The 23,311-nt window shown below is 38.3% G+C and overlaps 1 protein-coding gene across 2 annotated transcripts in view; it reads left to right on the top strand.

The window, feature by feature from the left end:
* LOC127476644 (BEN domain-containing protein 5-like) overlaps window positions 1-23,311 on the top strand; it is a 906,516-nt gene that overhangs the window by 356,523 nt on the left and 526,682 nt on the right. For both annotated transcript variants that reach the window (XM_051799779.1, XM_051799772.1), the window contains exon 5: window positions 3,111-3,327. In XM_051799779.1, coding sequence (XP_051655739.1) covers window positions 3,111-3,327 — 217 coding nt within the window. The remainder of the gene's footprint in view (window positions 1-3,110; window positions 3,328-23,311) is intronic.

Here is a 23,311-nt window from a genome sequence, read left to right as displayed (position 1 = left end):
GTGTCCTTTTCCAGAAGGCATAGAACAAAAAAGGGAAAGAGTAAACAATAGTGTGTGTAGGACACAAAGGTTAATTCAAGAACTGAGCAATGTCTTTTCGTTATCAAAAACTCAGTTGGTGATATCCAGCACTGTGTCTCTTTTCTTTCTTTTCCTTCCCCTTTTTTCTTTTCTCCTTTAATTCCCTGATAAGATCTCAATCTGATTAGGCTCCTGTGTGTAAAGATGTGTTGTTGGTATCTAAACGCTAACTCTCTTTCTCTATATGACTCACAAATAGATTAGCAGTGACAAAGTGCTAGGAGAGATAAAAATAGATTAGCAGTGACAGGAGTACTATTATAATTATTTTTGGAAGATATGGTTTGAATTAAGAGTTTGGGCACTTTTTGCCCTGAGAGGGTGAATTTAAACCTGGGAACTGAGGATGGTTTCTGCTGTTGTGTCAGACACCAGATAGTGAAATGTCAATACCAGATGTCCTAGACATCAAGATTAGCCATAATAGCCAAATGCAGCCATAAAGTGATGTGTCAAAGTGGATAATAAAACAGATGCTTAGCGTTTATAATGAAGGGGAAAGGGAATGAAATATCAAAAGTGCCTTTAATACATTAACAAAGTTGTCTTCAACTTGCTTAAAAGTAGGAAGTTATTGAACCAAGGAGAACTATGTGTCATTTAAACATTAACTATCAGCAGATGAATTTCAATTAGCATTAGCCTTTCTAAAATCCTGAACTTCCTCCTATTGGTCTCATTTTACATGAAATTTTTATAGCATAAAGTGAGGCTTGTCCTTTATTATTTCTCCCATGCTAATGTGGAAACAAATAAAGTTCAACAACTCAGCAACATACTGTTTAAACTTGCATTATGGTTTGAGGACTGGGAGCTAGAATACATTTACCCACTGCCATATCATCTGCTTGATTTGAGATCAAATGAGGGATGTCCTATAGCACTCCAGAGTAAGGGTGAATGATAGAAATATGTTAAGATACTGGAGAAACCTATTAGGTTTGGGTTCTGCGTGCAGATGGCTGGTGGTGTTTTTTCCCTACTGATACTTCTTTAAAAAAATAAAAGATTTGTTTTTCTGTGCTTTATATTTGTGGCTTAAATATTATTGTCAGATCTTAGTGATAAGCCAATGTCTTTTTTAAGAAAAAAACTAATCATCAAATCACAGATTTCAATAGGTTGGAAAAGTCCTTTAATCTCACTGAGTCCAACTGTTACCCAACACTGCCAATTCCACCCCTAAACCGTGTTCCCAAGTGCCACATCTACACATCCTTTAAATATCTCCAGACCCTTCACCAGCTCTGTTGCCTTTTTCTGGACTAGCTCCACCACCTCAATGTCTTTCTTGAAGTGGGGAGCCCAACACTGAACATGTGGTGTGAGCTGTGGCCTCCCCAGTGCTGAGCGGGGGGGGGACGATCGCTGCCCTGACCCTGCTGGCCACACTATTGCTGGGACAAGCCAGGATGTCATTGGCCTTCTTGGCCACCTGGGCACACTGCTGGCTCATGTTCAGTCATGATGCTGAAGTAAATTATTGAAGCCCTGAGTGTTCGAGAGGCAGGGCATTAAAAGGGGCAAATAAATTCTTATTTCGAGTCTAATTAACTGCATCGCTGGTTCTTTATTGTACTTTCTCAGGAAGATCTCAGTTCCTCTCCGTTTCTCTTTGTAGATCCTGAGTCTCGCTGATCAGAGTCCTTAACTGCTGCTAATTGGCAAACATGTACTTCTGTATAATGAGAGGGTTTTGTCCTCTAATTCATATTAACAATGAGAGGCCAAAACTGATGTTCTGCAGCAGACCAGCTTCTCGGAACTATTACAAAGCAGCACATTACTCGTGCTATGTCTGTAAATCTTGTTATGTTTTCCCCTCACCGTGATCTGAGCTTAGCTGAGATCTGCTCCAATCATCAGATGAGACCTGTTTATAATGTTGTGTAATTGAATCAGATAGAGTCTGCAGGATCATAGTTTTTTGTTGCCAAACATGACTGGTAAGTTAGTTACATCAAATTACAAGTGCATGGCGTGATTGGAGACTATCCTGTCTAAATAAAGTTAGAAACTCCATCTAAGAAATGAAGAAAGCATAAAAACAGAAATAGTGAATGTCTCTCATCCATAGAACAAGTTTTTGTTCCCCCTCTGAAATATTACTAATTTCTGCTGAAAAATAACAGAATAATTGGAGTTGGGTGAGAGATGGCAGGCAGATATTTGTTATTCCTTAAATAGATACCAGCTTGATAACAATGACATAAATGTCTTTATTATCATTATTTACCATCATGTATATTCATTTCTATCTTGTCAGATAAACCAGAACTGTCCAATTTGGAATGGGACCAAATACCCTTTTCTTCTTTGCTTTCTAATTTAGGGCCTGGTTATTTTCCATACCTGAAGTTTTTTGTTTGATTTTTTTTGTTGTTGTTGTTTGATTGGTTGGTTTGGGTTTTTTAACCTCAAGAGTTTATCTTTTCTTCCATTCATTGCATAGGTGTTGATATGTATGCCCTGACTGTTAAGTATAAAAAAAGTCATAAAGATGTCCTGAATTTCAGTAATTCAGTTCTGTCAATGGTGCCTTTTACTGACATTCCTTCATCAGTTATGCCTCCTCTCTGTGCTGGTGAGTCAGCCCTGTAACAAAGGATGTACCACACTGCAGACAGAGGTTTGTCTGGAGCCTGTGTAGTGCTATGAAGTTGCACAAGCTCGATAGCAAATTAGAGGATACTTGAACAGCCTGTGCATCCTTTTCACTTTATGGGAGTGGGTTTTCCTGGTTATATGATGCTCTGCCCTGCTGTGACGACTCTGCCAGCTTGGGCACCTGGAGAGAGCTGCAGTCCCAGCAGCTGTGCCATGCCTGGGCTCTGCCATGGCAGTTGTCTGCACTGCTCCCAAACCCAGGCTCTGGGCCCTGCTCCCCAGCTCCTGAGCTGTTCAAACCCCTCCACTTCATTTCCTTTAGAAGAAATTTGAACCTCACGTAGCCTTTTTGTTCAGATTTCTTATGCCAACATATATACGTGTCAAGAAATAAATATACATACGTGTTTTTGTTTTTTTAGGCAAAGAATACCCTCTAAAAACGTGTACTACTACCGCTGCCCAGACCACAGGAAGAACTATGTCATGTCCTTTGCTTTCTGCTTTGACCGAGAGGACGACACTTACCAGTTTGCTTACTGCTACCCCTACACCTACACTCGCCTCCAGCACTACCTTGACACCCTCCAGAGGAGGAACATGGACTATTTCTGCAGGGAATTGCTGGGACTCAGCGTGGTAAGTACCAGCCTCGCCCTCCAGCCAGCAGGCTTTGTTATGAATGTCTGCCCTTAAATGCCTACAGAATATAATTCATCAGCCCTGCTCAGACACTCACATGCACATATTTGTTTTGCTGCTATCAATGACACAGGAGGAAGTGTACCTGCTTGGTGAAATACAGACAAATGCTAATTTAATTTCACATCAAGTATTTCCTTGGCGATGTGCGAGGCCATGCTAAATTCCCACGTAGGATCAGTTCACCTCTAAAGACATTAAAAGATGAAACTGAAGCAACTCTATTGAGGAAATGTGATTTTTAGAGTACTCTGACCATTTGTTTTTCTGGAAGAGCTTTTTCTGTTCAGAAAGAAATGGGTTTTTTAAACTAGAAGATAACTTTTCTTGATAAAATAATGCAAAACATACACAAACCACCTATTTTATTTACTCTTAAAAATACCTGCTTTGGTGATGTGATATTAGAAGGGGATTTAAGTGGTGTCTGTGTAGATCCTAGTGGCCACACAAAAATTGAGTGTTGTAGTTCTTCTGGGGCAGGAAGAAGGGTTGATGGTAAGGCTGAACTTCTGTTCACTTTGCTATAATCTTTCTCTGAAATGTTGACTGTCCAGAGGATTTGGCAAGCATGACTCAGCCACTCCCATGTCAACCCAGAAATCATCAGATTAAAAAAATAATAGCTCAGATCTTGTTGGGTTTTTAAACTTCTGCTTTCTCAGACTTAATAGTGCACTTGTACCACATTCTTAATCTTTTCTCTGAGGTTTGATTTGGTCTAAACTTTCAGTGTGTGCTTCAGAAACAGAAAGCTGTGATTCCTGTGAAGGCTGCTGATCCCAGCAGCAGTTTCTTCTTAAGAAGAAACCCAGCATAGATTGTGAAAATCAAAATGAAATCATATGTATACCCTGCGCTGAAATAAATAAAAGGCTTCCAGCATTAAAGCAGGCCATTGAGATCCCTATGGTGGCATAAAACTTGGAGGAAAAAATTAACTTACAGAAAAGAGTGAAAACAGAATTAACAAAAGAAGATGTTTTTTAACCCTTTTTATAGTTAAAGTACAATTCTTGTTCTAAAGGTGACTATTGCATATCCATGAACTGGCATTAATAATTAATCATTCCAATTAGGGGAACAAACAATTATAAGGGAAAGGGGTATTAAAAAATAAAAAAGTAAAATCTGCAGAGGCTGGGAGGAAAGAGCACTATCATCTTAATGTGTAGAGTTTTAATTATTAATCTTGGAGGACAGAGCTGTCATTAATTCCATAGTGAAACTGAATTTGTTTCCTTTCACTCTGAAAACAGTGTATAAACAGTCAAATTTGCATATTCATCAACGCCCTGATCTGACTGATTAAAACACTGAGATAGAAGGATTTGTCTGTTATCTGCATTTTGACAGCCAGAGCTATACTCTTAAATCTTGTCAGCGTTGTGTTTCCAGTAGTCGCGAAATATTATTTTTCATATTTCAGCAAACCAAACAAACAGATACCACTCAAAATATGGCAGGAAATGTGCTGTGTATAAGTCCTGATTTTATATCTACGTGTACACACAGAGTATGTTTTGCAGGAATCGATATGGTAACATTTTACAGCTCACCATGCCTGGTCTGTATGGAAAGCTTCTGAATCAGGCTCAGGCTGGAATCTTTGTGAGTAACGTTACAATCTCAGAGCATTTCTGGCTTTTCTCCACACACAACTGTCCTAGAACAGCTTGGTAATTTAATGTCTTTGCTGAGCTTGAATAGACAATTTCCATAAGTTCTCCTCGAGTTAAATATTTTAACATAGAGCTTTGTTGCTATCATACATCTTTAAATGGTGAAAAACAGGATCCTTCATTCTTCACTGCACAGTGCTCCATAAAAGCAGAAGCTGGCTGTACTTTGGAGAATTGCGTGCCATATAGGAGAGATTTAGAACTCAGAAAGTGAGCTCTGTCCCTGCTCTGGCCCCTTATGTAAGATAAGAGGAATCAGATTGGCATAAAGAGGCCCTCAGAAGCTCTATTCCTGGCCAAGGGACCGTACCCCTGGCAGCACATGGTGAGAGGGAGTTTAAAGATGCCGTCTGAGGACAAACTCTGGAGTCCTCCTGCTGGGCAGGGCTGGAGCAGGATAACATGTAAAGGGAAGGCTGCAGCACATCTGCTGAGCTACCATGGAGCCGCCGACACCCTCGGGGTCATTCCAGGGGAATTTTACAGCCCCCTGCTGCAGCCGGTGATTGTGAGGGTGGAGAACAGTTTGAAACAATTTCACATCTCCTGGGTTATGAGGTGTTGAACTGGGACTCTTGGAGGCAACAGAATCTCACCACAGATCTTCGGTTTTTCTTTTTAGTTTTCTGTGTCGTGGAACAGTAAAACACAGGTCACAAGAAACCATGGTTAGATGGTTACTCCTGAAGGCCTTCTGGGTGCACATTTTGCGGCATGTAGTGTTTTCAAGGCAATCTGATTTCTAATCTAATTTCATATTTTCTCTGAAGAAAGTGCTATGCCTCCATTAACTCCTTCAACACTTTCAGTAATTCTATGAAAATTGAAAGTCAAATATCAGTGTGGGACACGTAATTGGCATTAGAATGCAGAGTGGCAAAGTGGTTCAGAGCCAAATGGCAAAGATTCCCATTGCCAGTTTCAATCGATAGCTGTTTTATTTCTGACCTTTTAATGTTTATATTCTTTACTTTAGAGAGCTATCCCACATTCTAGGTGTGCCAAATGGTCTTGAAAATAGTCTCTCCTGCAAGAGAGCTAGGATGGTCACCCAGGTACCATTTAAACTGCTATTTTCATTCTGCCATCGTTGGCCTGAGGTAACTTCACACTTTCTATGGTTTGTCCCAACAGACCAGAAGTTCAAAATCTGTGAGCATTTTTTTAAACTGTGAAATTAGTTTTTTGCATATTATTGATCTGTCTCTCGTCTCAGCAAGTATTATGCAATATTTTACAGCGTGACGTAATTTTTATATCTCTGTGAAAATATAAGCACAGGATCAGTTTACTTTAACTGTACCTATTTTATGATACCTACACAGTCTGATGTGCAATAACAGTTATGTATGTAGCATTATAACCAATATTTCTGAGTTGGCAAAATTTTTGAATGTGTTGCCATTTGAAGCTGGTTGTCCAAATTACCTGTGTGGACTTGAAGCATGTGGACAATTGATGAGACCACTACTAGTATTCCACTACCACACATAAGACATTAAAGGAGTTATAGATAGCCTGGTTCAACTCCTGCAACCCACTTCTCAAATCATCACTGGCTGGGCAATACTTTCATTTCTCACTCAAAAGAGAGCCAAGATTAATTGGAGGCAGATATTTCCTTTCACCCCATTAGGCAATGGTGCTTCCAAATTACACTTGAGGAGAATTGCAACTGCACATACAAACCACGAGCCTCAAAGGGACTTGCACAGTACACTGAGACTGAATGAAATATGGAATTCTGTTAAATATTAAACATACATATTTTAAAACAAGAAGGCAATATGTCTAATGTAGAGCTCTGAAAGGGAGCCAATCTCTTAAGTCAGATATGGAATACTGAGTGGCAGAGATTGGAACACTTGGTGCTTCGTTCTGACTCCACACCACTTTGGTGGGTGCTTCTAATTTACTTAAGCTCCTCCTGATTTATGGGGGTATCAGAGAGAGCAGGGTGGGGCCCTAAGATGTGAAAGTGCACACCAGCTGTCCCATTGCTGCTTCATTGATCCTACAGCCCTTATTTACCATCCAAATGACTCAGTACTCTGGGAAAAATAGTTGATCAGTTCTTCTGTTTGCTACTCGTCCATTTTTAACTGCTCAGTTATGACCACTTCAAAGCGTGAAGCAAAGAAAACAGGTAGTTTTTCTAAGGTTAAATTTCCCACTTCTGCATTCAACTTTAGGTTATATAATAACAATTCTGTAAAAGAAAAGTATACTCTTGGTCTTTGAGAAAAAAAAAATAGAAGTTACAGGCTTCTGTGTGATGTAACATACCTTTGAAACCCTGTTGGGATCAGATACTGTGCTTTCCAATGGGTTTGGCTGCAGCTAGGTCAAAATGTCATGGAAATGCAAGCTGTGGCAATTTAGTTGGCCAGAAAAAGGCCACAGAAAAAATAAAGCCACTTTCTCGTTTCTCAGTAGTGTAAAAGTGCAGCTACCCATATGTTCAGGGCACATTCTCTTTAGTCAGTGGTGTATCTATTTACTCCTATAGTACTGCTGTTCCCACATCATTCATAATATGGATATCATCCCAAAACTGTATGTGAGATTTAAATGTTCCTACAGCTATTTTCTTAGCTGGGTTGATATCAGCAGAAGTAGAGTTGGATCTAAAAATAACACCACCAGCAGTTCTTTCCAAAATAAAATATGATTTATAGCATGTAATAGCACAGTGTGCTACCAGGGAAATTATATAAATAACATGAAAAATAACAGGGGACTATTCTATACCATCACTTTTAAGGGAAATTTCTTTGTCACAATTTAAAGGGAGTTCTGTGAGATAAACTGGCTTGTGGGAATCATAGACAAGGAAAGATAGGCGAAATTATGTTACTGCTGAAAGTTGCCATCTGTCTGTAGGATGTATACAACTGTTCATGGTAAAAACAAGAAATACTTTGGTGTAAGTTGGCAGCAATATATAGTTTTTGAAAAAAACAAACTCAATAAAATCATCATTTACAGTTAATATCATGCAAGGTTACTAAATGTTTGAGCTGGTTATTTCCTAAATTCCAGCAAGAGCACTGTTCGATATAGTAAAATAATTTCTTGAAAGATTTGCATAAATCACTCTTTATCTAAGTATGAGTAAAAAATCTTAAATTGGGAAGAAGGATTCAAGTCTTAAGTCCATTTTGCAGCTCACGTTTTATAACTACCGTTCTCCATTTAAAAAACGGTTGTAAAAAAATGCTTGGAACTTCACCAAAAAAAGCAGCCTTGAGCATAAAAAGTCCATGGAGGTAAGAAATCATCTGAGGAAAAAAAGTGTTATGATCCAGTTTATTAGGAAGAAAACCTCCTGAAAGGAATTGACAGTAAATGAATTATGTGTGGTAAAGTTAGTCTGTACAAACTGTTTTCATGCTTAGGTCCCAAGCTGCACCCTTTCATCCTGTAGCCACACAGGGAAACCTTTGGAAAGTCAGTGACCTTTCTGAAGTTTTCACTGGACTTTTTGTAACTGTGCAGGTTGGCCTTTTGCTTCATGGCTCTTCCCATTACCCTGTCACACTCTTCATCTCACCTTTACTCCACACTTGTCCTTCATCTGGCTTACCCTTTCTTTGCCTCAAATCTAACCTTCCTCTTTCTTTCCTTTTAGTCTGTACTTTGCTAAGATAGCTAGAAGAAAGAAGTTGTGGTATTTGTTTTCTGCTCTTATGTTACTTATCCTGCTTTGTTCTTTCCTATTCATTCCCCTTATCTCTTTGAGTTGTGAAGGGCAAATCCAAAATAGCTGTTAGGTCTTTTAAATACCAGGGCTGCCCGAGGTAGTCACGTTCTCTTCTGGGCACTCGATATCTCAGTGCCATTTCAGGTACTGTTATATCCTGATCTACAGTCTGTCTTCTCTGTCTTTATGTCTTTTGTGTTCCCTCTTTGCTCCAGAGGAGCTGGAATAATATGGGGTTTGTCCAGGCTTCAAACTGGAAAGGAAACATTAGTGATCTAACCAGTGATCCTGAGATACTTGAACTAACACCCAAGTACAGGGAGGAATTTCAGGATCTGAATCCTTGTTTCATGGCAATGGTGAACTTCCAGTAAAAGGCAGGCTTTGGTCATTCTGGTCCTCAGCATTTTCTACTTGATGTGGTGCCACACAACTCTGTGTGGGAACTGTAATCCCAATGGACAAACCAGTTTTGTCCACACATGGAGTTCAACTGTCAAATCCAGGCAATTTTCTTTAGTTACTGCACCCTAAACTTGTGGGTACAGGCAGAACATATTTTACTTTCCGTGTTCAGTGCTCACCAGAATTCCTTCTTTTCGTTGGGGCTTGGGAAATAACATAGCACAACCAATTAATATCACTTCCTCAAAAAAACAAGCAAGTCTGAGGTCCTGTGTATAAACCAAGGTGAAGCTTTTTCGTAGTTCTAAAATTTATTTACTTGCCCTGCAGGCCACGAATATATTTGGAAGGTGCGTGAGGCCCTTAGAACGCTGTGAAAACCCTAGAATACATTCCATCTTCTTTCCTTTCCATTTACAGAAATTTGTTTTCCCTCCTTTGTAGCACAGCATTAAGCAATAATTACCATGTTGATAGCGATGCTGAGTGTACTTGCGTGGAGGGGAAATGGTGCTATGTGGAGCTATTAACTACATTTGCCCCGTAGCACTTCATTGCATCGACTCTGCTGGGATTTTGACTGTGTTTGAGTTGGTTTCTATTTAGATCTCCTGAGTGGTGACTGTGTAATGCATCTGTGGGGCTGGAGTTCTATTTTAATCTTTATTCTTTGACTGGAGACCCAGAAGATGGTTAGCCTGGCTCACATTACCTGTAGGGCTGAAACCTTGGGATTGAAGGTTTATTTAAACAATTTCAAAGTCTGCTCAGTCCAAAGGATTCGGATTTATGCCTTTTAATTTAACCAAAGAAACCGCTATTTATTGATTTAGCTTTACACTAGCTCTATAATGCTAATATATTATATTAAAATCTCTAAATACCTGAGGCAAAATCTTGTTCACATAATTCATGTAAACTGAGCATTGTGGCTGCAATCCAGCAAAACACCAAAGTGTAGATTTAAACTTAAGCATGTTGAATAGATGGGTTGAAATCATTGGCCCAGTTCATGGCATCAAGTTAAATGTGTGTAAAAATGCCTTTAAGCTCCAAGGTCAGAACGATCAACACTTGGGCCTCGTGCCCTAATGTTTTGCCATGAACTCGTACTACCACTATAACAACAAGACTACAGGTAAAAACATAGTGATCAAAAAATCCTGGACTTCAAGCCCAGATTCTCAGTGTTTCCAGCCAAACCTACATAAAAAATAAAGAGGTGTAATAATGTTTTTGGTCTTATAAAAATGTAAATGGATCTGGTTATTGGTTGATTTACATTTCAGTTCTCTTTGAAAACCTATTTTAATAAGCATCCAGGGGCTTGCTGGTCTAACATTGCACCTTTACCTGGAGTACCCTGACACCACTGAAGCTGAGAGCTAAATTAGGGATCTAGTCACAGGATACGGAAAGAATTTACTTGCCAGTCATTGGTAACCAATGGACTTGGCCAGCAACTTCATTGTAGTGTAAGAATAAAGCAAAGGCATGATGAGGTAAATATGGTTTCAAACAACTTGCTAGTGTTACAAAAATTCCCACTGGACAAAATTTTAAAGACTTGTGTAAAAGACTGTAAGCCATTTACTCCCACTGCAAACATAATGTAACAAACAAAAGATTCAAAAACAAACAAACTGTTCTTTTGGTCACATTCAGTCAAGGTTGGAGGTTTCTACATACCTTCCTCTCTCCTCCCTTCTGATTCATCTTTCATCTTGTAATGGTTTATAGCTAGTAAATAATTCTAAAATAACTTGATGAACGAAAACAAATTTCAGCTTTGATAAAAGAAAGAATTCCTTTTTTCTGTCATCTCATTTTTGGCTTGTTCACGTCTGGGTGGAGAAGCTGGTTCAGGTAAAATATTCTGCAACCCTTTTTGCACTTCTCCATAAATATGCTCAGTGTCTGTGTGTAAAGTGAATCCCAGCATTGCTCAGCAACTTTTTTTTTTGCAGTGTATGAGTAAGGTGTGTGTTTGAGGCCTTCTGCATAAGACATCTGTGCTAATCCTGGAGTTCTTTGTCCTTGCCAAGCACATGTTTCTCTCTTTTGTCCTTAAGATTTGAAAGCTGAAAGCTGGCTCTAAGAATACTTCAGCTTATATGTCAGAAGGGATTGTGGGATATGTCCTTATATTATATGAGAATGAGAAAATAAAGAAATAAGAACATATATTGATGCAGATTATAAGACAATATAGACAAAAGCAGTGTAGTTCAGGTGGCCCCAGCTGGCAAAGTGAAGCCTTACTGTTGACCCAAGTATTTGAACATAAGTACTTGAAGTGACACATTAAGGCTCATGACAGTGTAATACATGTAAGAAAGCACAGAGGAGAGAAATTATATGTAGTCTGTGATCTGTTCCTGATTTCAGTGTGATTTTAATGGCCCCTACTTTTCTGCACTGTTAGCAAAGTATTTTTGAATCAAAGAATAGTGCAGTGACAAAGGACATCAAACTTACATGTAAGGGAGAAGAGTGCCATCCTTATTTTAAGACATCATGTTACACTCAAACATATTTTATTTTAGAAGATCATGATATTTCTGAAAAAAAAAGAGTATTTTTCATAGAAAATACCTGCTGCTGCTGAAGTGCTGCTAAAATCCACAAATACTGAAAGCAACATTTATCTTTGTTATGAAGACAAAACAACATACAAATAACATGAGGAGACAGGAGTTTTTTAATGTAAAGCAGTAGGTACTTAATTGAAAACTGTTTTTCCACTTCTTAGGAAATATGAGATACAGCTTAAAGCCTTTTAAATACTCTTTAAAAGAGATCTTACATGGCAACCAGTCATACTGGTACATGAAAAGAACTGCATTCTCTGATAAAGATCCCCTTTTTCATGTTTTCAAACAGCAGCTGAGCACCATACTGTGGCAGCAGAGAACAATCTGAGAAAATGAACACAGATTGAAAAGGCCTCAGTTACATGACATTTCCAATGAAAAAAAAAGCCAGCCCTAGGCCCACAGTCAAATATTTTCACTTGGAATCCCTAGAATTGTGGACATACCTTTCTACAGAGAGTGTGTTTTTCTGAACCACCTTATCTGATGTTCTAATAAAGGTGCAACATGGGGGAAGGCAAAGGAGAGATACCATCCATTTCAGGAATTTTCATGAGTATGCATGAAAGAAAAATCTGTTTCAGAAGTAATTTTTTCTCCCATTTATTTTTAATTCCCCATTAATTGCATCCAATTTTCCACTTAGTCCTAATTAGTTAAAATTTAAGAGGACTGTTACTTTCTCAGAATTTAAAGACTTCGGGATTTTATAATACATACTTTTTTCCATTTAGATTTTCTGCATTATGGTGGATTATAATAATGCATTAATATCCATAATTCTATTTTTAATCAGCTTCTTAGTTCATTAGTAACAGCTGCACATTGTTAAATGTTGTTTGTTTTTCTTTTTTCTTTTTTTTTTTTTTAAAAGTCTGTGTTGCTTAGAATTAAAATATTAACCAGTCTTTTCCATATTTATGAATTCTGAACTCTTCTGCAGCATGGCATAAAGGGAAATCTCATGCCTATCCTTAAAGAAAACCCACGGTTTTTTTTAGACCTCCAAAATATTTTATAGGAAAGGAGGCTCTTGAAGAAACCTGGATCGTTTGGGAAAACCTTTGGCGTTCATTTTCAGAGGTCAGCCAGACCAACCAGGTAGTTTCCATGGAGTTCCACTGCAGAATTGGGTTGTCAAATCCTTGTCAGGACCCTGGACAGCGCAGCCCATTGGCCTGTTTTGCACTTGGAGCAGCTGAAAACACAAACTTCTCCTTTCGGAGCTCCTCATACACAAAACTGAACCCCAGCTTTTGACATTTACACACCAAAAAGAAGTTTACCACTTTGGAAACCAGACCCTGTTTGCAGCTGCTGAGCTTTTCAAAATATGGTCCACAATATTAAAGAAAAGAATTAGAAATAGAGTCTGCTATTTTGCACGGTTTATGTGATTCAAGACCTCAAGTCTGTTTTTCTTATTTGCCTTCTGAGAATGAAAAATAGCCAGTAATGCATTATGTCTGATGGAAAATTTATAGGAATGTCAGAGATGACTGATTAAGGGCACTTTATAGATTAACAGATGAAGACTAAAACAGAGGTGCTGAAAAAATAGGAGATATTTGGGCAATACAGTGAGATCCATCAAGACTTGTCTTAGACCTAGACACAGATAATAATCCAAACAATGAATATTTCAAAAACTGAAGGGTAATGCATAGAACAAGAGTGGTGTTAGTGCACACAACAGGGTGCTCAGCAGCATTGCATCTTTTCTGTCTCTGTAATCTCCTTCTTGCCTGTAGTCTGTCTTCCTCTCTAAAGCTTAAGGAAGTGATCTAGATCCTTTCTGTGGTCTAGGCAATGAAGTTATCAACATCAAGTATTTTGGTAACTTCTGCATGAGGACCATGTACCTCTTCTTGTGGGAATTAATAATATGGTAGGTTTCTAGAAAAATTATAAAAGGTTATGTGGTTTTTTGTTTGGGGTTTTTTTTTGTTTGTTTGTTTTCTTTTTTAACGTAGTGGCCTCTTTATGAAGAACCCAGACAATTTATATCCTCACTCTCAAGAGAACAAACTGTTCAGAATGTGAACTCAGGAAAACAGAATATGTGTTTCAGAGGTGTACTTTTCTGCTGTTGTAATCACCCTTACAAGATACTGTGGCAGCACCAGATTTGCCTTCAGCTCCAGATGATTTTGAAATCCTTCAGAGCTTTAGGAATAAAACTGCACATATCCCCTACATTTCTTTTATAGAAACAGATAAGGTTTCGAACAGCAAATAACACTGCAGAGCTGAACAAAATGAGACTTGGATGCACTCAGACCAAATAACACTGTAGACTCATGCTACACAGACTCATAGGAAAACAAAGGAAAATGTGTTATATTCCTCATGGTCAAACAGAATTCTTGTCCATCTTGGCTGAAATTCCCATTAGCCATGGCAACCAAGGAGAGAAACACACAGCCACGGATAACATCTAATTTAATGCTGACAAAGAGGTGGGATGCATTGATCTGTTTGGAAAAAAAAACTTCTTTTTCATTCCTATAATTCAGATTTTCTCATTACTGGACACAGATGGCAAAATATAATTTTATTAACTATGACCATTTGTTTTGTGGTTCATCAATTAAATTGCAAAGAGTACAGAGACTGGTTCATGCCAGCCATTAGCAGAAACAAGTTAGTAACTGGAGCTATACTGCAAATGGCTATAGATGTTGCATACAGTGCTTCAAGATCATTTGTTGCTATGACAATAATGAAGCAGAGTAGCTGTGGCCTCTGAAATCTCAGATTTTAATCTTCCCAGAGAAACACAGACAAATACAAACTCTTCTTTTAGAAATCTGGACTTCCCTCAGTGGACAACAATGAATTTCTGTGTGTGTTACAAAACAAATAAATCACTCTCTGCTCGTTAGAAATTAAATCAGAAAAAAAGGAAAACCAATGTATTGCGAAGGTCCAGGACAACCATCTCCCCTTGAATGTGCTCTCTACTGCCAGTTGCAGCATGAACCACCATGTAATACCAAGAAAAGTAAACTGATGGTTCCTGTACACCTTCCAACCATCTCCAAAATATCCCCTATGGGCCAAGCGCACTTTTGGTAGAAATGAATTAGAACTGCATGTCAAAATCCTTTGCTGTTCTCCTGTGTCTTTCCTTATCTGATAAGAACTGCACCTGTGCTCATTTTTTACCGTCTGGGGAACAAATTGGATTCTAAAAATTATTTCCACCCCAGTTTCACATATCACCATACAATACAACAGCACAGATTTCCTGACGTGCTCCATCTTACTCTGCAACTGGTGACCACAGAGTAGTTACTCTATAATTCCTCTTCTTACATAAAATAGGGGAATGACCCTTTTTATGTTGAGATATTTTTTGAAATGCAGATAAGCTCTCTTTTCTTTCATACAGTCACAAAGTATTAACTTTACATTCAATAATGCTGAATCACAACAAGAGGTTTAGAAAGACCTTGGACAGATGATGATTAACAGCCATAAAATACTAATTCACAAAAGATACCTTCCTTGATTAGCTTCAGAAGTTGCTCCACGTGCTAGAAAGTAGGATAGCCTGTACTCTGGCAGCAGCACACACTACCTAATCTATTAACAAAACATCAATGGGAAATGTGTCTTTAACACAATAGGGAGCCCACATGCACAGACAGTTCAGAACACTGGGCTTTTCTGGGAATTGCTTTTACACACAAATTTACTAGAAATAACAATGGTGTTTGGACTTTGAACATTTTCTTTCTTTGATTCAAAAATACTCCATGATGATTATAAGGCAATGATCACAGCCTGCTGCATAAAAGTAATGTGTCCTAATAGTAAACCCCTGGAACTGATCCCACCTCAGCAGATCTCCCCCACTGCATTTAACTTACCCCTGGTGGCAGATTTATTTCCACAATGATCATGGAGAGAATTCCTTACAGCAGCTTCACAATACATCCTGTGTGCTGGGAATACCCATCTGCAGTTGGGAATACCCACAGATGGGAATACCCATCTATGACAGTTTTTATTCCGGGTACAGTCTGAGCTTAATTTCTCTGGGAGTGACCTTTGCCCCGCCAGAGTTGGGTAAACTGATTGTATGTTGTTTGTGCAAATGATCCCGAATTCCAACAGCCTGAAACAATTCTTCTAACATAGAAACAATTCTGGCTAACATATAGACAAGACTGCTTCCTCTCAGAAGTCCACTGCATCTTAAAGCATTACATGTGGATGTATCCTGATTTCAAAAGGTCGTGTTCATTACAAGCCTAAATATCATAACTAACAATAAACTGGAGTCTACTTGAATGGCATTAATTTCTATAAGGAAAGATATGTGATAATTTTCACATTTCCTGTCTTCCAATCAGTACTGTTGGAAAAATTTAATGTTGCTAATTTTGGACAACCTCTCTTTTCCTTTTTCCCCTTTTTTAAATATTTTTCTTTAATCCATAGAGTATCTGAAAGTGCCACAGTCAGACTGAGTATTCATAATGCTGCATTCAGTTTCTGTAAAATTTGTTGAAGACCTTTTTTTTTCACTATTCTCAAAACTACTTCCACTGTTTCTCTCCTTTTCCATGACACTGAAGCCTTGGTCACAGCTTCAGGACTCTCCCTCTGTCGAAGCTGGTTTCCTTTTGAGTTCCATGTCTGTGACAGAGGGATCTCATATCTGAACTCTCCTGTGCTGTGTATCGTTACAACAAAGGTTATCCTGGATTGCATCTAGAAGGTTTGTTTATTGTTTCAGAATTAACCAAATTATCATCTCTGACTTTTCCTAACCTTCGAAATATAGACATGAACTTCTTCAGTAGTGCCTTGTGGGTACATTCTATCTGTTTGGTAAATCAGTGAGGGACCTATTCGAGTGTTTAACATGGATCCTGTGGTGAGGATTGTTTTCTGGTTTGGATTTCTTTGGATAGAAAAGTTCAGCAGAATAAGCATTGATTTGTTTAATTTACTGTTTGGGAATTACTCACAGTGGAGTGTGTACAGAGGCAACCGTACATAAGAAATATTAAGCTTATGTACAAAGAAATGTCTTTTTTCCTATAAAATCACCTTCCTGCATTCGTATACATTCATATACATATTCATCACTTTCTTGAGTTCCTATAATTTAATATGGCAAATTTGCTCCAGAGCCATGGCCTGCAGTGGAAGCAGGGAAAAACGAGGTAAGTCTTTGAGGAAGGCAGATGAGCTCATCCAGTCAGCACGAGATCCATGGAGATGTTTCCAGGAGCTGTTTTTCTCAGTGTCACAGCTGAGCCCATGGTGACACCCAGCTTTGTGCTGGCTTAACATTCAGAAGACACTTATGACAAATAGGGTCACCTAATGATGCTGCTGACCAGATTTGGGAATATGTTATTGCTGCCATTACTTCAGAGGTCAGTTTTAGCTTTTTGAACTCCAAATTAGGGTGCAGTCATCTTCAATCATACTATAAGTTTTGGGAAAATGTCTATGATGAATGCAAGATGTGCAGAACTGTTTGTTGGGGTTTTTTTCCCCATATATTGGTAATTTTTGAGATAAAATTGCTTCCTATCTTTATATATTACAAACTACTGTGAAATACCAGAGCCTTAGAGAAACTTTGCAAATCAGAGAACTTGAATGTGTCCATGTTTGTGTTAAACAGGATAGAAATACACGATCCTTACCTTGATTCTGAGAATAGATACTAATGTGGGTCATGGCAATAGTTTCAAAGGCAATTTTTAATATTTTAGTCTCTGTAATCCTCAGCAAGTGAGCCAAGAAATGCACTCAGGAGTGTCTTCATTCTGCTTGAAGTCATCCTCAAGTTCCTATTACAATCAGGGAGCTTTCACGAGAAAGGTGATGCTTGAGAACTTGTAGAAGTTATAGGTAATGTTGCATTTTCAGAATGAATATCCAGCCCCTAATAATTTGCAGTTTATTAATTTAAGACATCTATTTTAATAATACCCCAACTAGGACTATTTTCTTCATCTGTTTCGGAGCCTTTCTTGGAGGAGTGAAACAGCAAAGAGCAGCTGTTGGAAATCAGGGATGCTAGAAAGGGGAAATGCCTTATAGTCACATAATCCAAATATCTAAAAAGAACTTGCTTAAATCTATCTGCCATTGTTAAAATCCTGTGTTCCCTGTAAGTGCCTACTTGTTCTGGAAAGAGAAGTGTGTGCATTTGGTTTCGTCCATCAGAGAGCTCAGAGACAGAATAATGTTCAATCATGGTGTTAATCCCAGCACAACAGTTTCTACTGAAGTGACTCTATAGAGGATTTATTCTCCCATCTATGCAGGTGCATCAAGAATTCTTTTAATGGGTGGTGCATATAGTGTTGTAAAAGAATAGACCTCTTTGTATTAAAATTACATGCCTGGGATTTTAACATAAAAACTGAAAAATCCCACTGTGCAAAACTGACTTAAACTCAATTTCCCTCTCCTCCTTTTACAATGTCAAGATGCCTGAGTGCTCAAGTGACTGAATAAGTACTAAATATTTAATGCATGGAGGTTACATTAACTGAGTCTTTGATCTGAAACTTCTTAAAAACATCTTAAAAGCCCTTCAAAAACCGGTTAGTATTTCATTACAGTCACTTAAAATAGATTTATTTTATCAAAACATCCTGTCAGAAACCCCAAAGCTGTGATTAATAACCTACAGCATTTTGACTAAAGCGTCTCCTAATATTGGTTTCATAGTGTATCAACAGATTGCCTGTTTTGGGTGAGAAATAACTGGCCCTATTGCCTCTGCCAGGCACTTACATGTGTGCAATGGAATCCACACTGGGATTCTGCATGCTGGGTGTTGTTCAAACAGAATGTCCCTCATTTAATTCTGAGATTAAATTAACTTTTTTTTTTTTCCTTCATGGAATAGATTTATTAGGCCGGTTTTGAACAGATGTTTTCGTGTAGTGATATTTACAGGTATTTGGGCAACATGAGAAATGGCATAAATCAATAATTTATATAATCCTGGGAAAATCCTGCTTGTTTTTAATCTGTGCAGTATAATTTGAGAGCGCCCCTGGCTGTGTCAAGGCTGTGTCCTGTAGATTGTTTTTGTTGTTCAAGGGCAGCAGTGTGGTGCTGTGTGTGTCTGCCAGATGTGTAGAAGACAGAGAGAGGCACACACAGAGGCAGGTTTCTATATAATTCATTTCTCCTGCATCCAGCAGACCTTTTGTGCAAGAACTTGGCCCACCCAAATCTCTCCTTACCCTTTGTTGTGGGCTTCCTTCTTGTTGGCTTTGTGCACCTCTAGATCCCACTCTGAAATTCCCACTGTTGTTTTAGTAACACAAGACTTCGTGTCCTAACACAACACGAACACAAAACTTGGGATCGTAAATGATAAATCACAAAGCACCTGGTCACTCTCGTGCTGAATTTTGAAACGCAATTCTGAGTTCATGGAGTTTCAGCTCGTGCCCATCGTTTCTGCTTCTTGACTTATACCTGTTTAACCAGTGGAAAGAAACTGAAAAGATCAGTTTAGGAATTGATCCGTTTCTTTCTCCTCAGTAATTAGTAGATTAGAGCAAAACATTAAGTGTATTCTGGGATAATAAAGGAAATTAAATGCCAGGTTCTGAGCTCACTGTAGGAGCAGATGTAGTCATCTGCCATTATTCTCTCAAAACAAGAGTTAAGGATGTCTTCTTGAGTCTCCCAGAGTATTAGCAAAAGGCACGTGGCTAAACCCTCGTGAACCACTTTGAAAATAGATTCCTTGTTTCTTCAGGGAGATGTGCTTTTGTTAGTGTATATCTTGTGTAGAAGATCTTTTGCATATAAAAACCACGTGTAGATTGAATCCTGTTATATAAAGCGAAGCTGGTTTTCTGTGGAGTTCTTTTGTAGTACCAACATTAAAAGGGTTGTTATAAATAAAAGTGGAATATAATTATAAATGCCCTTCTGAGGAAATAAAAAAAATCCTTGATTACCTTTGAATTCTTTTGCCCTTTAAAAAGGTTATATTTAACTGGTTCAGTTTCTTACTTGATGTTTGAGTTTCCCAAGGGAAATCAACCTCCAGTACGAACTGTTTCAATTGGGTTACATGACTTTACTTTGTGTCTTGCATTTGTTAACAGACAGGTTATATAACACTGCAGGCTAAATATACATTGCTCTGTTTTCAGCTACCTCTGGTACTCCTGTGTTCAGGGGGATGACCAGAGAAGTGGGAAGTGGTTTTCCCAAGTTCTGCTGAAATTAACCCCTCCTGATAACAGCAGGAACTGCTCGGAAGCTGAGGCTTCAGGAGCAGTGTCATGCTATAAATCTTAAACTATAAAAATATATGTAACATTTTGATGTGCTACCCGTCATCCGTGAGCTTTTTTGTATGACCAAAAAGACGTGGGTCAAATTCTGCCCGTATTCCCCATGGAATGTGATCTGTGGAAGCTCTATTGACTGGAACAGAATTTGCTTGAGTTACTGATGCAACTGAGAAAGTAATTGAAGTGTGTGTGCTGCTCCACTGAAATGCAGGAGGCTGAATTCTGGGGGGATCTTTTCCATTTCTAGGTAGTTTGGTGTTGAACAGCTTTAGATTCATTATTCTTGTATTTCCATCAAGTAATGCTTTCCTGGTGGAGGAGGAGATGAAAGGACCTTTTTAAAAAAATATCAATAACAAAAAAGAAAGGGAAGAAAAAGGGGTTTCATCCAGGCTTTTTTCCCAGTCACTGATCAATAGCAGCATGAGAGTGCTGTATTTAGAGAAGAAAGGCAAGCAAGCAAGAATCTTAACTAACTAGCAGGAAGTTGATTGTAGCCTGCTGGTGTTCAGGCAACTGATAAGAGAGGAGGAAACATTTATGCTGAGAATCAGCAAAAACAGGAGCATGTTTTACCACATGCCTATTTCATTGGACAAATCCAACCTACTGCACAGAAGCCCTGGAGATACATTTAGAGTAGTTTTGTTGATTGCATGGCATTAAATTTGGAATAAGATGGACCATGAGCTATGGCAAATGATATTTTGATTCACTATGCAGCAGTGTTTGTATTTGAGATGCTGCATTTGTGACAGAACTAAGAATAAATTATTGTGTAGATTGGCAACAATCTGTAGGCCCCTTGTGGTGTAAGATGGCCCACTGGAGGTATCCCCCAGCCATTGTCCTGGCAGCTAATTCCTTGCAATAGGCTATGATCTATATGGTGTCATCATTTTAACCTATATAAATTCAGAGCTCAGTTAAAGGCTGTTGTGTTTCTCTGCTGTACAGTCTATATGACTGAAAAAGGATCTCGACTGAGACAACATGCTTGGATTTTAGAGCAAGAGAAAACTTTATGGCCTTTTCCTCTGTGTTGATTTTTTTTCTTTTTTTTTTTTTTGGTATTTATTAAAAATGCATATTCTACCCAGAATGATTCCTAGAGTTTTTTGGAGCACTGCTGAGTAAGCCAAACTAAATATATATTTCTTTAGAGGCATCAGTGCTCTTGGCAGGCACTGTTATTTTTGCAGTCACTTACTGATTGAATTTTTTTTAAAAAAGCTTCTGTGTTTCTTTTAGTGTTAGGTTAAAAAAAGATTATAACAATTACTTTAAATTTCAATATGTAATAAAAGAACATAATTAAAAAAAAATCCTTACAGAACACTTTTTTCTGTCCCCCTTCTCCAAGTTGATTCCTTTTATTCACTGTGAGCATGTCTTGTCTTGCCTTAAGTTTATTTAAAGTTGTTTAAGAGTCAGAAATAAATCCATCTCTACTTTCTCCATTCTAATTTCCTCTGTGTCTGAATTTATTCTGTGTTCAGAGTTAGTGGTTCAGACAATGAAGTCAGACTTCTAAGGGAGTTGGGAATTTTGAATTATATTTGCAGTTCTGGAGTTGTGTGTATTTTTAGAAAAACGCTGGCATGCTTTGTAGGATTTTTCTTTTCCTGTGGTTCTGTTAATATTTGCACAGGAAGTTGGAATTAGAATGATGAAATATTCACTCTGATGCATAATGGTTTGATCCCCTTCATTGCCACATTCTTCACAGCTGGGTTTTTCTGCTCATCCTATTTTGCATATGAACATTTATCATGCAATAAATTGATTTTCCTGTCAACTGTTCTCTCTTAAACCTGCACATTCCTGCAGAGTTGATTTTGCTGTTCCTTACTTGCCCTGTGTATAATTTCTTAGTCACGACTGACTTTAGTTATGACACATCTTGTAATTCTTAGCAAAATTTTTGTTACAGTTTTAAAATGTGATTGCTCAGTGTTCCTTCCTCAGGTAGGAGATTGGTTACTTTTTACCTTTGGGAAACTATTTTAGCTCTTTAGGTTGTGAGAAATATTTTTTAAATTCAACAAACCGTTATAACAGCTATCTTTTAGGTCAAAAAACACTTAACTGCTTAAAAGATTTACCTGCAACCTTTTATGCAGGAAAAAATCCTTTCAAAATATGGGAAAACTTACCACGAAATCTTAGCTGAGAAGTAGCTTCAGGCTTAATTTCTTGTATGTGCCATCTCTGTCTGGCTTATGTTCTGGATTGCATTTGATCAGGTGTCCTGCTCAGCTGACTGAGGATGGAAACCTGCCTTGAGAAGAATGTTCCCCTGCCTGGCTTTTTGCACAGCTGTTATTTTAACCAATCTCAGAGCAGGGAAGACTCAGTGAGATCAAGACTTTCTCCCTTCCATCAGCCTGTAGAGACAATTCCTTGTCTGAGTTCAGTCAGTGCCCTGAAGGTCTGTAGCAGCCTTGAGTCTTTGTTGCCCTCAGCTTCTCCCCCGGCTCTCTCCCCTGTGTCAGCCCAAGAGTTTCCAATCCACCCTCTCTGCTGTTCAGCACCACCCAAAATCAACCTTGCCCTCTTCTCCCCTGTCTTAGCAGGCCACGTATCCTGATGTGCAAATTGCTGCTTTGCTTTTCATCAAGCTTTTGGTATTTGGAAGCAAACTTCTGTAATTTATTTCAGAAGTAATTGGTATGATTTGCTTTTGTTTGAGTTTGCTTAAAATTATTTGATGTCATAACCATTATTCAGGGCGGTGACTTGGGAACAGGGGCTCTTAAACATTCTTCATCATCTTCATTAATATTGCTCTAACATTCAACCTGTAACCAGATTAATAATATGTATACTCTGTGGTTTTAATGCTCTTTGCATCAATGTTATCTCTGTGTGTGTGCAGAAAAGATCCACTAAACCTCCTAATGCAAAATAATTTTATTTGCGGGCATATGGGAGTTAAACTTTCTTTCCCTTACAATTTTCATTAGACAGAGGCTTACTGGTACCATGGCAGAATGCTCAAATAAGCATTTTAATGTTGAATAAAGGTCAACACACTGGAATTTGAAACCATTAATCCTTTTGCTCTTAAAGCAGGCAGAATTTTACAGACTAAATAAGGCATTAAACAGTAGTCTTTTAAAGTTCTGAAGAGGAGAAACATACCTTCAAATTGTCCATTTAGATTTCTAGAACTTTTCCTCTGTTTTTGTTTTGAGCAAAATAAGTTTCGAGGTTTTTTGAGGGGATTTGTTT

Source organism: Manacus candei, unplaced genomic scaffold (genome assembly GCF_025592945.1).
Source record: "Manacus candei isolate 608988 ecotype Guabito, Panama unplaced genomic scaffold, ASM2559294v1 h1tg000005l, whole genome shotgun sequence".
In the NCBI taxonomy this organism is placed as follows: Eukaryota; Metazoa; Chordata; class Aves; order Passeriformes; family Pipridae; genus Manacus; species Manacus candei.
Note: the sequence above shows the minus strand (reverse complement) of the source record. Positions and strands in the feature narration are given on the sequence as shown.